Source organism: Stylophora pistillata, chromosome 11 (assembly GCF_964205215.1).
Source record: "Stylophora pistillata chromosome 11, jaStyPist1.2, whole genome shotgun sequence".
NCBI lineage: Eukaryota > Metazoa > Cnidaria > Anthozoa > Scleractinia > Pocilloporidae > Stylophora > Stylophora pistillata.
This window is the reverse complement of record NC_142529.1, coordinates 26,911,161-26,928,894: the sequence shown is the minus strand read 5'-3', so window position 1 is coordinate 26,928,894 and position 17,734 is coordinate 26,911,161. Positions and strand designations below refer to the sequence as shown.

The 17,734-nt window shown below is 38.4% G+C and overlaps 2 protein-coding genes and 1 pseudogene across 2 annotated transcripts in view; all 3 read left to right on the top strand.

Moving 5' to 3' along the window:
- The window catches only part of LOC148720908 (uncharacterized), a 23,098-nt gene extending 15,023 nt beyond the window's left edge, over positions 1-8,075 (top strand). Inside the window, exon 4 of the mRNA XM_088737702.1 lies at positions 7,984-8,075. Within this exon, the coding sequence (XP_088593828.1) occupies positions 7,984-8,075 (92 nt within the window). The remainder of the gene's footprint in view (positions 1-7,983) is intronic.
- Positions 8,076-8,360: 285 nt separating this feature from the next.
- On the top strand, positions 8,361-9,454 carry LOC148720907 (melanocyte-stimulating hormone receptor-like). Its single transcript, XM_088738847.1, has one exon. It carries the CDS (start codon positions 8,361-8,363, stop codon positions 9,309-9,311), a length of 951 nt encoding a protein of 316 aa, XP_088594973.1. The 3' UTR covers positions 9,312-9,454.
- Positions 9,455-14,057: 4,603 nt separating this feature from the next.
- Positions 14,058-15,415, top strand: LOC148720906 (melanocyte-stimulating hormone receptor-like; annotated as a pseudogene).
- The last annotated feature ends 2,319 nt before the right edge of the window (positions 15,416-17,734 follow it).

Genomic DNA, 17,734 nt, shown 5'->3' with positions numbered 1-17,734 from the left:
CGAGCAGGTCCTTGTTATTAGTTTTGCGTCGCTCTTTTGTCCACGAGTCGTGTTGCTCAAGGCCTCAAACTTATCATTCACGAGCGAAGTAACTCTTACTGAAACGTTGATAATGGGCCCGTAGGCTAACTTAAGAGGGACTTTAGGTCGTACAGAGAAAACAGTAATTATGTTACAGGTGTTTTTATGTATTTGCTTCCTTTTCCAATTTTATACGGGGTGTACCTGACAAGTTAAAGCGACAATTTCTCTGACATTTTTCAAACGAATAAGCAATGATGGGGAAGTTATATGACTCAGTACGTTGGGAGCTCTTTTTTTAGTGATCGTCGTCGTTGTGTAGCTGTTTAGATCGAATATTTCTCAAAAAAGGAAAAAAAGAGAGGAACACAGAATAATGTCGACGACAAATTTTACTGGGGTGGAACACAGACCAAGACATTTCAAGAACTGTATTGTTCCCCCTCTCTGGTTGGTGGGCTTCAACAAGAATTTTTTTAAATTCTTTCTTGACAGTCAACATTCTCCGCTCCATCACAGCATTTCTTGGCAATTCTCTTATTCTTGTTGCCCTTCACAAAGAATCTCCCCTTCATCCGCCGTCCAAACTCTTGTATCGTTATCTAGCAACAACTGATCTGTTGGTTGGTCTTGTTACCCAGCCTAATTGTCGTTGCTAGTTTTTGGCTTTCTGTGACTCATGAACAATGGAATCTTTGTCGATATGCATTTGAAGCCTCCTTCCTCACAGGCTATACATTATTGTAACTTTGAAACGCACATACATCATTGCAGCTGCCGTTTGGATTTTATCTAGTGTCGCTGCTTTATGCTACACGTTGGATTACCGTATACCCATTCTGTATTTTTTTATATTAACACCATCTTGCCTTGTTATTTCAGTCACCTCCTATATAAAAATTTTTCGGGGTCTCAGTCGTCATCAGGCCTAAGTACAAGATCATGTCCAACAACAGCCGAGCCAACCAAATGCATTTAACACGGCGCGATACAAAAAGGCAGTGTACAGTGCACTGTGGGTACAGTTAGCGTTAGTAGTTTGTTAGGCACCATACTTTATAGAGACAATTGTAGTCGCTTGTAGTAAAACGTATTCATCACACTTTGTAGTCCCAAGGGGAATAGCGAGTGTCTTACTTTACTTTAACTCGACGTTAAACCTCTTTCCTTTACGAGGGGGGCACTGGGGCCTCTGGGAAACCGCAAAACCGGAGGAAAAAACCTCCAAAACCGAAAAATCGACGAAAAAAGGCAGCAAAACCGAAAACCGCATGCAAACCTGACAAAACCGCTACATTTTCACCTTTAAAGGGGTCAAAAAGGAAAAACCGAAAACCTCATCAGAGTTTTCATGGAAACCGAAAACCGAATGCAAAAACACGTAAAATCCGCAAACCGCTCTGAACATCAAAACCGAAAAATCGAAAAACCGAACCTCTTTGGCCCAAAAACCGAAAAACCGATCCAAAAAACAGTCAAAACCGCAAAACCGAAAATCCCAAGGCCCCCCTCCTTTACTGCTAGAAGACAACTGAAGTAAGACGAGCAGTGAAGGAAACAATCAGACAAGCACTTTGCTGTCCATGGAGTTAGGTCCTCCTCGAGTAATATATAGTACTTTTAAAGCTGAAAGTGATTACACAATTATTGTATGAAAACGCCCGTCAAATATGTTATTAGATAGGAAGAAATCAAAAGCTCAAATAATATTTTTGTTCGAGGTCTGTACGCAGTCTGTTGTGGATAGTGTGTCCGTTGATCTATGTTCTTTTGTGTTGTGAATATTTTCCCCTCTAATAATTTATGTTTTTTATGTTGATTAATGTCAATCATTGAACAATACTATTGATTTCTGTAACGCAAGGCCCTGTGGGGTCCTACTTTTAATCGAGTATTCATTAAAACAAAATGGCTTGTTGTGTGCACTAAATAGCTTTTTTTTACAGAAATAGCTGAAAGAAATGCAATGAAACACCAACCATATCTCTTCAAGGGTATTTTTCGTGCTAGCTAGCTACCAATGTTCATGAATACGGCAAGGTATAATCGAAAAAAGATATGCGTGCATTTTACTTTCACGTTTAATCTTTTTTCTTTTTTTTTTTTAGCAATAGAAAATTGTTGGATAAAACTTCAAAGAGAAGTTTAAAAGAGTTTTTTAAATTCAACGTTTTTTCTTAACTCAAAGAAAGAGGCCTGTTATCGACGCCATGTTGCCAACCGAGTTGCATTTGTCAATGTTTAGTCTCGAATTGGTCTAGTCGTCCCAGAAAAATTTCCGTAATGCTTATGAATATGTAAAGATGGTTACGTTGCTTGTGTATGTTAACAAACTTTAATAATGCGTGTGAAATAAAATTCACCATAACCGGTTGTTTCAGTTTCTTTATTTCTAGCTTGCTGATGCTAATAACGATTCAAGCCTCAACTTTATACAAATGATATGGACATTTGATTGACACCCTGTCAATAAAACTGGGTCAGCTTACGAGCTAGTCCTCGTTATTAGCATAGCGGCACGTCACTCCATTGTCCGCGAGTCGTGTTGCTCAGGGGTTAAACTTATTCACGAGCAAAGTAACTCGTACTGAACCGTTGATAATGAGTGACTTCCCGAGGAGGAATTGTTTGTTGCACAGAGAAAACCATGATAATGTTCCATGTGTTTTAATGTATTTTCCTCTTATTCCAATTTCATACGGGGTGTACCTGACATGTTAAAGGGACAAAAATAAGCTTTTTGCCATAATAAACAATTTTCTGAGTCTTTGTCGATTCGCAGAGTGACGCAGCCGCCATCACAGCCCGTGCGTCATGTGGAGTGTCTTTGATGACGATAACAGCCATAAGCGTGGACAGACTTCTCGCCCTGCTGTTGGGGCTGAGATAGAGACAAATCGTAACTTTGAAGCGCACATACATCATCGTAGCTACCTTTTGGATTGTATCTAATGTCATTCTTTTATTCTACACATTAGATTAATGTGAACTAACTCCAAGTTGTTTTGATTCTATTTTTATCATTTCCAAGCGATTTACTGTCCCTAACTTTCATTTGCTCTCTTTTAATTCGTTATAAGAAGTCTTTTTTGAGTTTAGAATTGACAACAATACAGAGAGAGTATTTCCGCATTATTCACAACCCTAGCAAATGAAAGTAGATCTAAATATACTCCTTTTTTAAATTCATTTCAATAAAGTGATAAAAGGGAGTTTTCTTACTCTATTGTCAAACAATAGTATGGCCGATGTCGTCTTTGTTTGCCAAGGAAAAAAAATTTCATTGAAGTCAGATTAAATTTTATCTACTGGAATCAATACCTGACTGCTACCAATATGCTATTGTTTAGTTCCAAAGCTGCAGTCTTTTGTTCTGAGCAATTACAAAGTCAATTTCCGGGAGAGAACCCTAATTCAAGAATCGTGAAGGGATTTATACACCTTTGTCTGTCAGTCATCCCGGTGTCTGTAAGAAAAGCAATGGAGTAAAAATAAAAAAAAATAAAGTGGCATGCTATGAAAACGATATGAATAATTTAGTTTTTGATGACACTCCAGACTATAAGCGAAGCCGATAGTGTCTAGTCGAGCTGATTTGTCTTCATTTTTGACAATATAGATTCTATGATAGGTTCCTGCCTCGGCGTGCGGTTATAAAGATAGGAAGTACGCGAGAAGTTTGGGGAGCAGAAAGGAAGTGTTGTACAAGCTCAACGCCTAGCCGAGGTAACTATGGGTTCCCCAGGAGTATGAGATAGAATAAAATAAATTGTCAATCAAGTGTTAATAGCCTTTTTCTGACTACCTTTCATCTCCGATCTCGATTGATGGACTATTTTGCGCCTGCTTGTACTGTTCCCACCTAGCAATATTATTTTTGCCCGCAGCTTTCTTTTTTAAAATAATTTCGTTTGTGAATTCTACGCATCAGCACTTGTGAAATCCATTGGGAGCGTCCTTAAGGTCTTCCATGCGTCCCACATCTGACCCTAAGCCAATTAAATCCCATGGTTTTCGTACAAGGTCATGTAGAAATTGGTCGATATTAAGATTCTTAAAACTGCGAGTTTCAATAGAGCAATGCGAATCAGCACGTTCATAGCGTATCTTTATCGTCATAAACACAAGTGAATGATCGCTAATGCAACGATGAACGACACAGAATTAAATATTTTTTGGGATTATTACCTATAGAAAGATAAATCAATGTTCGTCCTATCGATGTAATCCTAGTTGGTTCAGAAATCATTTGACTCAATCCGTGAACATCAAATATGTTCATTAAATGCGGCGACGTGTGGTTGTTTGACCGCTCGTGCAACATGTCACAATTCAGGCCACCGAGTAGGTAGAAATCGCTGCGTTCTGAAACAGTTATATCTAAAAGGTTTTCAAATTGATTAATAATTTCTTGTTGGGAACTTGGCGGTCTGTACCATGTACCTATTGAAAAAGGTCTGGAATGCTGTCTGGTGATTTCGATAACAAGACATTCAAGTTGGTCAGCACCGAGCTCCTCCAAGACATGGTAATTTACGTTGTTTCGTAAATAAAAACATACACCGCCACCGCATCTCCCGTTGACGGTACGGTCCCTTCTGAAGACGTCAAATCCCGGTAGATATATTTCTGAATCACCGATGGAACTATCAGGCTTGGTCTCATTGATCGCTAATATAGCAAGTTTTTAACTACCTATAAATATCTTAAGCTGGTCAATATGGCCGTGTAAAGTTATTTAGTTATAATCTTAAACAAAATAGTTATCTTAGATATGTCTTCTTTATTTAGATTTTATATTTATATAGATATATGCCTGTATGTAAAATGTTTCAGTATGTATATGTATATTGCATAGTATTAAATTTTTATATCTGGGGTATAGTTTACAATGAGGATTAAGTTCCTCCCTTCTATAACCCTTTTTTAATAATAATATGTTATATGTTATTATTTAAATAAAGTTGTTATATATATAAAGTGTTTATATCGAGCGATGCCATAACAAAACCACGGCCAAATACATTTTCCGGCTAAAATAAACACTGAGTAGCTTTTGGTGTCACTGAAAAAAGGCCAAAAGAAACGCCAGCCTTCTGGGGGTCTTCGTCTTCAGTTATTTACTTCTTTTTGCGCATTGTTGACAGAAAGGGAAGACTAGTACGGAATTGCTAGTTTTTAAAAGAATCGTTACCCTCTTTTGGTTCAAAATAAGAAACGATACCCCAGCTAAAACCGCTAAGAGCATTTTTTGACACTTTTACAACACGATTTACAACTGTATATTGTTGGAGTAGTAAATGTTGCTGGGAGTTCATCATTACAATTTTCCTATAAAGTTTTCATTAGATATAGACATATATATATATATATATATATATATATATATATATATATATAACTAACTGCAGACAGTACTGTTTCGGCCTTCTGGGCCTCATCAGTGCAGTGCTAATGCTAGGATGGGGGAGAACCGAGACGGTCACCCCAAACGACCCAACCTTTGTGGTATCGTCTAAGCCATGCCAGAGTGCTCAAACTAGAGTAAACCAGCGAGCATGCGCAATTGCAACGGCAATGACTCATCCTAGATAGAGTGCTCAATTTGGACATGAAAGCAAAGCTTTGTATGCCAAAGAGCTATATCGTAGAACAGTGCTCAATACATAGAAGTAGAGCGAAGTATATATTGTGGGAAGAAAAAGACAAGTAAACTGCAAGTTCATCCCTACAAGCCTGTTTCGTGGTCGCCCACTCATCAGGGGATTTAATGAGAATAAACTTTACCATTGCTTATATACAATATAATTTGCATGATCTAACTAGTCTAATTTATGCAGCGCGAAATTGACAGTTTAGTTGTTGCGTAGGAGGGCTTTGCTTCTGTGGCGGCATGAAGACACAAGTTCATTACGTTTGTTTAGTGTTGATAGTTCGGGCCGGCAGATGATTAGGAATTTTTCTTTGAGGCAGAGGTTACATCTTTTAGTTGAGCTGTTATACGGTGAGTGCGATGAGAGAATGCGCCAGGAAATAAAGTGATCGATGTTGTTGTCTTTGAGGGTCCAGATGTGCTTGCTGAGTTCGGTAGAGTTTCTGTGTTTAGCGTGGCGGAATGATGCGGTGTGGTTTCTGTATCTTGTTTTGAAGTCATCTTCTGTGAGTCCGATGTACGTTTCTGTCGTGTTGTTGTCTTTGCGTGTAACGGAGGCTTGGTAGATTACTGATGGTTGCAGGCAGTTTCCGTCGAGCGGGCATGTGTTCTTTTGTCGGCAGTTGCATGTCTTGTTGTTATCAATGGTAGTGGCGGTGGCGGCGGTGTCATCAGACTGTATAGATGCTGTTAGGATGCGTTTGTTATGGTTGTTGATTATCTGTTTCGTGTTGTTCATGCCGACAGGGTAAGCAGTTCATATAAGGAGTCTTTAAGAAAAGGGAACTCTACTGAGGAAGATTTTTAGGTAAAACAGTAGCCAATTTATTTGTCTACTGTCAACATTCGCCACTCCCTCACAGCTTTTACCGACGTTAGGTCTCCTCAATATGGATGGCTTTTCCATTATTTTGTAAAATGATAATGAAAGCAAAATTTAATAATCTTATCTCCTTGTGCAAATTCATTTCGAGATTGAACAAATTTAGAATTGGTTCATGCTTTAGCGTGCACTATCGAGTTATGGAGCACGCGGGAAGTTTGGAGAGCACTCAAGAAGCGTAAAAGTTGCCCGAGGCGATAGCTTTAGAACATAGCCGGTGGAATTGTGCATTAAATCCGACGTGAAAAACGGACAACAATATCAATTGAAGCGAATCGTGACGGCGCTGATGCCGAGTCTCCTTTTCCTTGGTTTTTCTCTCTTTCTGCCTCATTTAAGAACTCTAGCCCAAGGGAAAAGGTCGAAACATCGTCTTTCTTTTCGGACTAGTAGGCTGAGTTTCTGTTTGTATCCATTATTGTCGCGAAATATATTATTTTTCCCCGCGCTAACAATGGCCGTTTGCACGAAAAAAAATTTTCTGGCGAGGTCGGATTTGCTGACGCTATCAGCGTGCACTATCGGGATTTTGAGCACGCTCACGTATAATGAATTTGATTGCGCGACTCTGCTAGCTATGTTCTAACACTTAGTAGTGACGCACAACAATTTTAGTTAATAAACATCCCCGCTTCACTTGATTTTTTTAAATATAAGTTGCAGGAATACAAAGTAGGAAACTCTTGCGAAAGAATGAGCTTTACTTAATACTTGAGTGAACGTTATTAAGGAAGTTTCTGTGTAAATGTTTTTAACAAAGTGAAGTTTACGAGATTTTGGCTTGGCAAGTCAAGACAAATATTTTCTTTTGCTACATACAACGTCAAACAAACTTTAGGAAAGACGGATCAACTGTTTATTAAGACACGAAATACGATAGATTAATTTCTCGCATAGATAATGTCTCTCGCTTTCGAGAAGTGAAATTTTCCTAGAAAAAAGGTTCAATGACAATCTACAATGTTGCAAAATATGTCTTTTTTTCAATTTTGGGGGCGTTGCGACGGTCTCTATGGACTGAGGAAATAATTATGGCCCCAAATGTAGTCAGAAAGTTATTTCGAGTCAAACCAAATCTAATTTAGTTCTTTCCTAAGTAAAGTTTTTCAGTTGACAGTGTCTCAGGTAAAAATTATTCTTGACGCGAAATTGACCTGGTGGAAATAAGAGAGACAGCCGCTTATGACCTATATTAAACACCTTTGTTTCAAAATAGAACTTCCTGTTTTTTTGTTCCTTTTTGATTAACTTGAAATAGGGCAAGTTACTGAAAAGATCTTCCGGTGTGTGATGTGTTCGTAATCTTTCAAACAGACAAAGAAAAAAAGAACGTTTTGGTCGCACGATTTAAGGCTTAAAATTACTCAGTTGATACACTCACGGTTTCGTTGATTTTTTTTTTTTTCATTTTTATTGTTTTTTTAAGGGAAACTTGTTCCCTCTTGGCAAGAAATCTTCTCTTCACCCGCCGACGAAACTCTTGTATTGTTGTCTGGCAACTCCACAAAAATGATATGATATGACTAGCATCCAGTCAGTGAAGGTTTCATGACAGATGTCTCCACATTTGCATTATAGCGTTCTTTCTTAACTGACGTACCGCGCAGGCTCTGGTAATTTTTTGATACAACAGAGAGTTTTCTGACGAATTTTAAATGCTTAAACGCAGGTGAAGGATTCTGATTGTGGAAATTCTCTAGAAAATAGGGTTTCATTGATCTTTGGTAGGCTTGTCCTGTCCGAGCCTCATTTCTCGTTACAATCACAAAAAACCTGCTAGGAAAAGGAAGCGAAGATAGAACAATGTCCACAGCAAATTTCACGAAAGGTGGCACACAGGCGAAAGCATTTGAAGAACTGCTATGCTCCCCTCCTATAGCGGGTGGACTTCAACAAGAATCAGTTTCTTTCGCAGTACTTCACATTCTCCCTTCCATCACAGCATTTCTCGGAAATTCTCTCATCCTTGTTGCTCTTCACAAAGAATCTTCCCTTCATCCACCATCCAAACTCTTGTATCGTTGTCTGGCTACAACTGATCTGTTGGTTGGTCTTGTCTCCCAGCCTTGCCGTGCAACGTTTTGGATGTCCATGGTCCACGAACACTGGAATCTTTGTCGATACGCATTTGAGTCCTCCAACACCACAGCCTATGTATTCTGTGGAGCGTCTTTGATGACGATAACGGCCATAAGCGTGGACAGACTTCTCGCCCTGTTGTTGGGGCTGAGATACAAACAAATTGTAACTTTGAAGCGCACATACATCATTGTAGCTACCTTTTGGATTGTATCTATTGTTGCTGCTTTATGCTATACATTAGATTTCCGTATACTTATTTGGTCTGTACCTACAATTATACCATCTTGTTTTGTTATTTCAGTCGCCTCGTATATAAAAATTTTTCGGTGTCTCAGTTATCATCAGGCTCAGGTACAAGATCATGTCCAACAACAGCCGAGCCAACCAAATGCACTGAACATGGCGCGATACAAAAAGGCAGTGTACAGTGCACTGTGGGTGGAGTTAGCATTGGTAGTTTGCTATTCCCCATATTTCATAGTGGCAGCTGTAATCACTAACCTGAGCACTGAAACGTTTCCGTCAAACTTAGTAGTCATAAGGGAAGTAGCAAGTGTCTTAATTTGCTTTAATTCGACGTTAAATCCATCTCTTTACTGCTGGAAAATTAGTGAAGTAAGACAAGCAGTGAAGCAGACATTCAGACAAGCACTTTGCTGTCCCTGGAGTTAGATCCCTCATGAGTTATACTTGTATTGAAGACTTTCAAAGGTGACCATAAAGTCGCGTTTATTGTCAGAGAATACTTATCTTTGTTATAAGATGGGACGAGACAGCTCAAAGAAATTTTTGCTCGAAGTTCGTTGGTAATCTGCGGAAAGAAAAGCAATGGAAACACGAGCTATATTTCTTAAAAATGTATTTCGTGCTACTAGTTCAAACTTTATCATAATTATATCTAATCATAATCGAAGAAATATATACATGTATTTTACTGTCATATTTATTCTTCTTTTAAGAAATTTCGAGGTATTTGTTTGTTACGATTAAAACATGTCAAATTTTTTATTTCTCGCTAATCGGTGGAAAGCGCTTAATGTTGGCGCCATATATCCAAACGAGCTGGTCTAGTTTCAATCTTCAACTTTTTTTGGTTATTAGAAAAATATCCGTGATACTTATAAATATGTGAAGATGATTTTTTACCTGCACATGTCAACTGGGTTTGGCAAAGGATCTGAAATAAAATTTACCATCATTAGTTGTAACTGAGTTCTCTTTCAGATCGATCGAGACTAAGTGCGTAGCCTGTAGTACTTGGTAAAAGCGACTGGTACTGGCGTCCAGATTCGAACTAAGATCTAGAATTCGCGGTCAAACCAAAATTTGTCATACTTTGGCTAAAAACGAGTTTTCCCTCTATTTTTGCCAAGTACAAATAACAAATGGTAAACACCACAGCGTACACTATTGAATTATGGATGCACGCGGGAGGTTGCTAAGCACGAAAGAAGCGTAAGAGTCGCTCAAGGCGATAGCCGAGAGCGACTCTAGCTTTTTGAGTGCTTAGCAAACCTCCCAAGTGCATCGATAACTCAGTGGTATATGCTGTGGTGTTTACCATTTGTTTTATATAGATAGATAGATACTTTATTGGTAAATACTTCGCAGCATGGACTGAATAGCGTATTCACAGATATAAAATAAAAATTACTATGTACATGTACTCGTCTTATTAAAAAATACGTAGTTCGTCGTAAGGGGGAACTTGTACATTATTTTTGGTTGTTGACTATTCTGGCCGAAGCAATAAAAAACTGTTTTTAAGTCTATTTGTCTTGCAAAGTGGCAAAGCAAAGGTACGCTCGTGCCTTAACCTATGAGAGCTTACATAGCGGGGTGGTAAAAGTTTGCTTAATTTGTGCTGAGGATTGTTCATTATGTTGCGAAAATGTTTCACTTTCACTCACCAAATACAAAATAAAGGCTTTATGTCAAGACTTTGGTCTGTTTATAGCATGAATTATGCTTGGCCTTCGAAGGGCATGAAGAGTTTGCGCCAAAAACTTAACAAACCTTAATAAGCCAAATTTTTCTCAACTGATTTTGATAAATGGGTCACTAAAGTACATACTGGATTTGGTATGAAAGTTATGCGAGAAGGCAGGTGAATGTTATGTTTTTTTGAAAAATGGCAATTATGGGTAGTGATTTTAACCTCAAATTTGACTTAACTTTAGCCCCAGGCCCCTCTCTGTCTAATTGCTTGAAAACAAAGTTACATTTATGAAGTGAAAGCTCCACCATAGTAGAGTCCATGGTCAAATTCATTTGGCAACACAATTTACCAATGGAGTTTTATAGCACTTTCAAAATGCCACTTAGGAGGATGAATTTTTGGTGCTCCATAGGCCACTAATGGGACCCCCCCTAAAACTTCAGAACGAACAATCAGAGAAGTGAGCCAAAGTGGCTTTTGAAATATCTTATCGCACTCAACTGTTGTGCCACGTTTCAGCCAAATCGGTTGACCACCACTTTTGGCTCCTGGAACACTTTCTCAGACAGGAACAGATAAGCCTAATCCCCAGGTCTGGAGGGCTGTGGGACTGTCTTTAGTCTGCACCCTACTCCTTGACCTGTCTGGCTTGGGAGGCCCTGCCAGGGGTGTAAACATCCCCGTCGGCATAGCTCCTGGAGTCACTGGGACGCACAAGCCACTCAGCCACGACAAGGCAACAGTCCTAGTGAGTGGACTAAAGTAATATATAGAATAGAAAATACTTCTTGGTTTGTAGATCCAGGCGTTCTGTAAACAATGCCTAAGATTTTATTAGCCTTGCTCACAGCACCATCAACTTGAGCACCCCACGACAGGTCATTGGAATTCAGAACCCCTAGGTCTTTGACATGCTTTACTGGTTTGATTGCAACTCCCATAATATACGAAGGAGACGAGCTGTCGCGGTTATGGGTAATGCACATTGTTTCGCACCTCTCCGGGTTAAATCTCAACTGTTATAAAGTTGCTCAGTTTGCTAAGTGATCAATGTCGCTTTGAAGGGCTTGAGTATCATTTATGCTGTCAGCGATCTCTCTGTACACTTTCGTGTCATTTGCAAAGAGTTTGATAGTTGATGATATGCTATACGATATATCGTAAACAACTGCCATCCTCCCCTTATTTGGTCGGAGGGCTTCATCAAGAATCAATTCCTTTCTTCGCAGTCCACATTCTCCTCTCCATCACAGCGTTTCTTGACTATTCTCTTAGCCTCGTTGCCCTTCACAAAGAATCTTCCTTACATCCACCGTCCAAACTCTTGTATCGTTGTCTGGCAACAACTGATCTGTTGGTTGGTCTTGTGGCCCAGACTTTCCGTGCAACTTCTTGGATGTTCAAGGTCCACGAACAATGGAATCTCTGTCGATACGCATTTGAATCAGCCTACATCACAGCCCATGAAATATGTGGAGTGTCTTTGATGACGATAATACCCATTTACGTGGACAGACTTCTCTCCCTGATGTTGTGGCTAAGATACAGACAAATTGTAACTTTGAAGCGCATGCTACCAAACTTTGTCATGAATACATCAATTCACTCTTTTTCACAAATGAGTTTTATTAAAGCGTAAGTTTTCGCTTACTTATCGTCCAGACCTCGCTCTTCTTGTCACAAACTTCCCCATCCCACTCCCTTTAGATGTGTCTAGGCTACAGCAATCATTACCACACCCTCCCCAACAAAGGCTGTGTTTGTAACACTAATCACTTCCGAAGAAATTTGAATTTCGCGCTCGGTGAGCTGGCTACGCGCTGGTGATTACTAACCTTTGTCTTGCGAATAATAGAAACCCTTTCCTTCGAACAATAGATAAGGACTTATAAGGAGCGAAAGCTTGACTTATTGTCGGGCCAAAATCCTAACCAAAAGTTTGATACGCACTCGTTGGGTTTGTCTCTCCGCTATTTCCGCGTTGGTGAATAAAAGAATAGATTAGTATAGGTAATCGCATGGGGCCGACTAAAATTAAGGATTAATATCACTTGTGTTTTCGGAAGTTGCTGAAATTGCCCGAGTCGCTGGGTGACTCGGGCAATTTCTGCAACTTCCAAAAACACAACTGATATTAATCCTTAATTTTACGAGGAACCAGGTGATTACTTGTATATAATATAAGGGGCAAAATGTTTTCTTACTGATCTCGCGCAAAACGGAACGCCATTGTTACAAAACAAACAGAAATTTCTTTACCTTGGCAGCCGTTTCTAAGCGATTTTCAGCCAATCATTTTCAAGTAATTTTTCCCGGGGCAATTACAAAAATTAAGAAAAAATGCCCTCTGTCTTGACCAATCACAATTCAGTAATTTTGCCCCTTATATGATAAAAAGTTGAAATGACTGTAGAGTCGAAAGAAAACTAGTTTGTATGTAACAAAGATGAAATTAATTATTTGGTACTTGATAAAAACCTCGTACTCAAAACAAAGCCGAGTGTATCGTGGCTAGGTCAGTATGTGTTCATTAAAATATGAAGCGCGCAGGAAGTCTGGAGAAAGAGAAAGGTGCACAAGAGTTGCCAAAGACGTAACCAAGAGCCATCATAGTTTTATAAATAATAAACTTATCCCCTACTTCCTTTTCCTTCTCGATCGATAGAATATCATGTTCCCTTCAGCACTGTCATAAAGTTTTCATCATCGGAGGACAATTGCTAATCGCTCGAGGGAATTAGAACATAAAGAATTAAGTCACCTGCCGGAAAAATAAAAGCTTGTCTGATAACGTAACATTTACTTAGAATTTGTTGGTGAAAGGAGGAGAACAAATTAAGAATGTAAAAGAAACGACAGTAAACTGCTTTTTCGCCTAATATTCTGCTCTTCTCTTATTTTGTTCTACTCTTGGAGAAGAAACGGAGGTAAAAGAGCCCCAAAATGTTCCTAATCACGCGGTTGAATTCGAATATTTTAAAATAAGGTTGCATCAGTGGTCATACATCCATTTTAATCTATATATTTATTCGAATTCTTTGATTGATTGACATGGGTTTGACATCCCTAGCTTAGACCCTCTATATTTTAATGTTACTGAGGTTGATAATGAGCCAAAAATTAACTTTACATAAATGATATGGACATTTGATTGACACTCTATCGATGGAGCAAGGTCAGCTTGCGAGCTGGGTCCTCGTTAACAGCACTGCGGGAAGTTGCTCCTTCGCTCACCAGTTGTGTTGCTCGAGGCCTCAAACTTATTCACCAGCAAGGTACAAAAAACTCATACTGAAGTGTTTATAATGAGTGCCTTCCCGTCGGCTAAGTAAGGAGGGATTGTTTATCTCACAGAGAAAACAATATTAATGTTACAGGTGTTTTTATATATTTGACAAATTAAAGTGACGATTTCTCTGAAGTTTTTCAAACGATTAAACAATGATGAGGAAGTCTCTATATGATTATTATGTGGGAAGTAAGGTTTTAATGATCGTCATCGTTGTGAAGCTGTTTAGATGAAATATTTCTCGTTGCAATCACAGATAACTTCAATCTAAGAAAAAAGGAAACTAATACAGAATAATGTCGACAACAAATTTCACTGGAGGTGGAACACAGACCAAGATATTTCAAGATCTGTGCTGTTCCCCCCCTCTGGTTGGTGGGCTTCAATTTCTTTTCTACCAATCTACATTCTCCTCTCATCACAGCATTTCTTGGCAATTTTCTTATCCTCGTTGCCCTTCACATAGAATCTTCCCTGCATCCTCCGTCCAAACTCTTGTATCGCTGTTTGGCAACAACTGATCTGTTGGTTGGTCTTGTTTGCCAGCCTCTCAGTGCTACTTATTGGATGTCCGTGGCTGACGAGCAATGGAATCTTTGTCGATACGTATTTGTCGCCGCTTTCCTTACAGACATTGCATTATGTGGAGTGTCATTGCTGACGATGACGGCCATAAGCGTGGACAGACTTCTCGCCCTGTTGTTGGGGCTAAGACACAGACAAATTGTAACTTTGAAGCGCACATACATCACTGTAGCTAGCTTTTGGATTGTATCCAGTGTTGCTGCTTTACGCTACATATTAGATTACCGTATACTCATTTTATATGATAGTATAATTACACCGTCTTGCCTTGTTATTTCAGTCGCTTCGTATATGAAAATTTTTCGGGTTCTCAGTCATCATCAGGCTCAAGTACAAGATCATCTTCAACAACAGCCGGGCCAACCAAATGCACCGAACATGGCGCGGTACAAAAAGGCAGTGAACAGTGCACTGTGGGTGCAGTTAGCGTTAGTAGTTTGTTATGCACCATCCTTCATAGTAACAATTGTAATCGCTGACAGTAAAACATATTCATCACACTTAGTAGTATTAAGGGAAGTAGCAGCTGTCTTAGTTTACTTTAACTCGACGTTAAACCCGTTTTCTTTACTGCTGGAAGATTGGTGAAGTAAGACAAGCAGTAAAGCAAACCATCAGAAAAGCACTTTGCTGTCCATGGAGCTAGATCCTCATCAAATTGATACTTATATTATTTTAAATTTCAAAGCTGAGTCATTAAGTCACGATTTTTATTTGAGAACGTTCGTAAGATCTGTCCTTGGATAAGCAAGAAATAAGAACTTCAGCAAAGTGTAAGGGGAAACTGGACTGTCTGATTTATGAAATGTTATTCATAACAAAGAAAAGGCCATGCTTGAACACTCAATCAGACTCCATACGCGCAAAACTATTTATTTAATTTTATTTAAATTTGTCACTTTTTACATGCATATTTTACGTTTTACCGCCTTGCGCGGTATATATTAAGTTGTCAAATTTTATTCTCTTCTCACTTGAAAATGATGACGTGGTGTCATCGAAACGTAGTGTAAAACTTCTTTCACTTATTTTTATCATTAGATCATGTTCGATTAAATCTAATCCTATTCGAATTCTAACTTTGTCATGAAAACAGAGTTATATGCATTTTACTCTCATGTTTAATTTCTTTAACAAAATGTGACGGCATCGGGTTAAACTTTAAAGAGTAGTTACAGCGGAGAGTTCTCGACATATTTTTATGTTAAGTTAAACAATTTCCACCTTTGTTTGCTTCCCTAGGGAAATTGCTTGATTTTGACGCTTTATTGCTCAACGCGCTGGTTAATATTTACTCTCGTCGTCTTGAGGTAAATGAAATTCAATCATCGTGTGGCGCTTTAACAATTCGTAATTCAAACCGTCGTGATCAAAGGAGAATTTAGAGAAATACACCATTAAAATATTATAAACGACGTTCATTTTGAATATTCTAACCAAGATTGTAAAATTGCAAAAAGCATATGGTTTGGTAGGTTAACATCCTGTCACGGTTTTGTTTAAGATTTTAGTCAGGGGAAACAAAAAGGAGAAAAATAGGCTCCAAAACTTTGTTCATTGCAAATTTAATTGAAAGTTGACATCTGTGACAAAAATTTGAATTTCAGTTATTGATGCATTCGGAGATTGTCACGAAATTATTGTTTCCTCAGACGATCTCTTGCTTTGACCAAGTAAAGTACCCAGCTTGAACTTTTTATTTTCAGTTCGCTGAGGCTGATTATCTGTCAAGTCTGAACCTCACACAGATCTTTAGTTTAGTATTGAATGCAATAAAGGAAGAACATCTCCACTTAATAATCGGTCCTTAAATGACAATTTATCCTAATGTACCACGTAATTCATCTCTTATAAAGGGTGACAAGAAAGAGTTCCCTTATGGTATTGTCAAACAGAAATATAGCCGATGTCTTCGTTTTTGCCAACGATAATTATTTTTAGCTAAACTCTACTAATTGAAAAGAAAAAGCTGGTCTCGGCCCACTCGTAACTGTTTAGAAGTTCAGCTGCAGTTGCTATTCGGAATAATCAAAGAGAATTTAAAAGGAGTTAAAATTTCCTGGATAAACTCCTAAACCGTATTGAAGAATTGTATGATATACTGCACCTTTTAAGCAACAGATTCACGCACTCGTTTGGTTTGTCCATCAGCTAGTTCCCCGTCGATTAATATAATAACAGATTTAAAGTAAAAAAAAATTATAGGCTTGAAAGAAAAATAACTATAGAACGAGTACAAAATGAATAATTTGGTATTCGATAAAGCCTAGACTCAAAACGAGGTCGGGTCTGTCATGACTGATGTCTCCTAAATTTTGAGTTTTAACAATTATTCATTGGTCTGTGTGCGATATGAAGCATGCGGTAATTTTACAGTCGAGCTTGAAAGACTGGTAAGAGTTGGTAATAGGCGGAGTAGTGCGCAACTTTTATTCACAAGTGATGATAAAATTAAAAAAACTAGAATGAAAAGAATTGTTCATCGAGTCTTGATAGGTTATGACCACACATCCCTTTATTTCCATCTCCATCAATAAACTATCATGTTTAATTCAATATTGGATAACAACTTTCACGGCGAAAAGAGAATTGTCAATCGCTCAAGAGAATCGCAACAAGACTTCAATCTCTTGCCACATAAAAGAAAACTTGCTTCGTACCAAAATATTCGCTTCAAATTATCCGGATGAAATTATCCAGGTACAGAGGGACTCGAGGGAGAATACTTTCAAAAGTAATTGGTGTCACCCTCTTAAAATAAAGGTTATTATTATTATTATTATTATTATTATTATTATTATTATTATTATTATTATTATCTGTTCAGTGCACTGTAAAAACTGAAGCAGGTGTCTATAATCTCCTTTTATTGCTATTTCATACGTGAGGCACCTGATGGGTTCCGGAAAAAAATAATCAGTTTTGAAAGAACAGAAAATTTCCGAACACATTTTGAATGAATAAAGGCTGGTGAGGTGGTCTTTATGTGGCTAAATTTAAAGAAGTGAGGTTTAAGCGATCGCGGCTTGGTGTCTGCAGTTTACACAAATATTTCTCCTTGCAATCACAAATACACGACAAGAAAAAGAAAACAGATAACGTTGACAACAAATTTCACTAGGGGTGGAAAGTAGACGAAAACAACACAAGAACTCCTATGCTGCCCCCCACCCCCCCCCCCACCACCTTTAGAAGCTGGACTTAAACAAGAATCAGTTTTTATCACAGCAGTTAACATTCTCCTCAACCCAACAGCATTTCTTGGAAATTCTCTTATCATTG

What these genes read in the sequence shown, in the direction of transcription:
- LOC148720907 (XM_088738847.1), top strand. Translation starts at nt 8,361, where the DNA reads ATGTCCACAGCAAATTTCACGAAAGGTGGCACACAGGCGAAAGCATTT.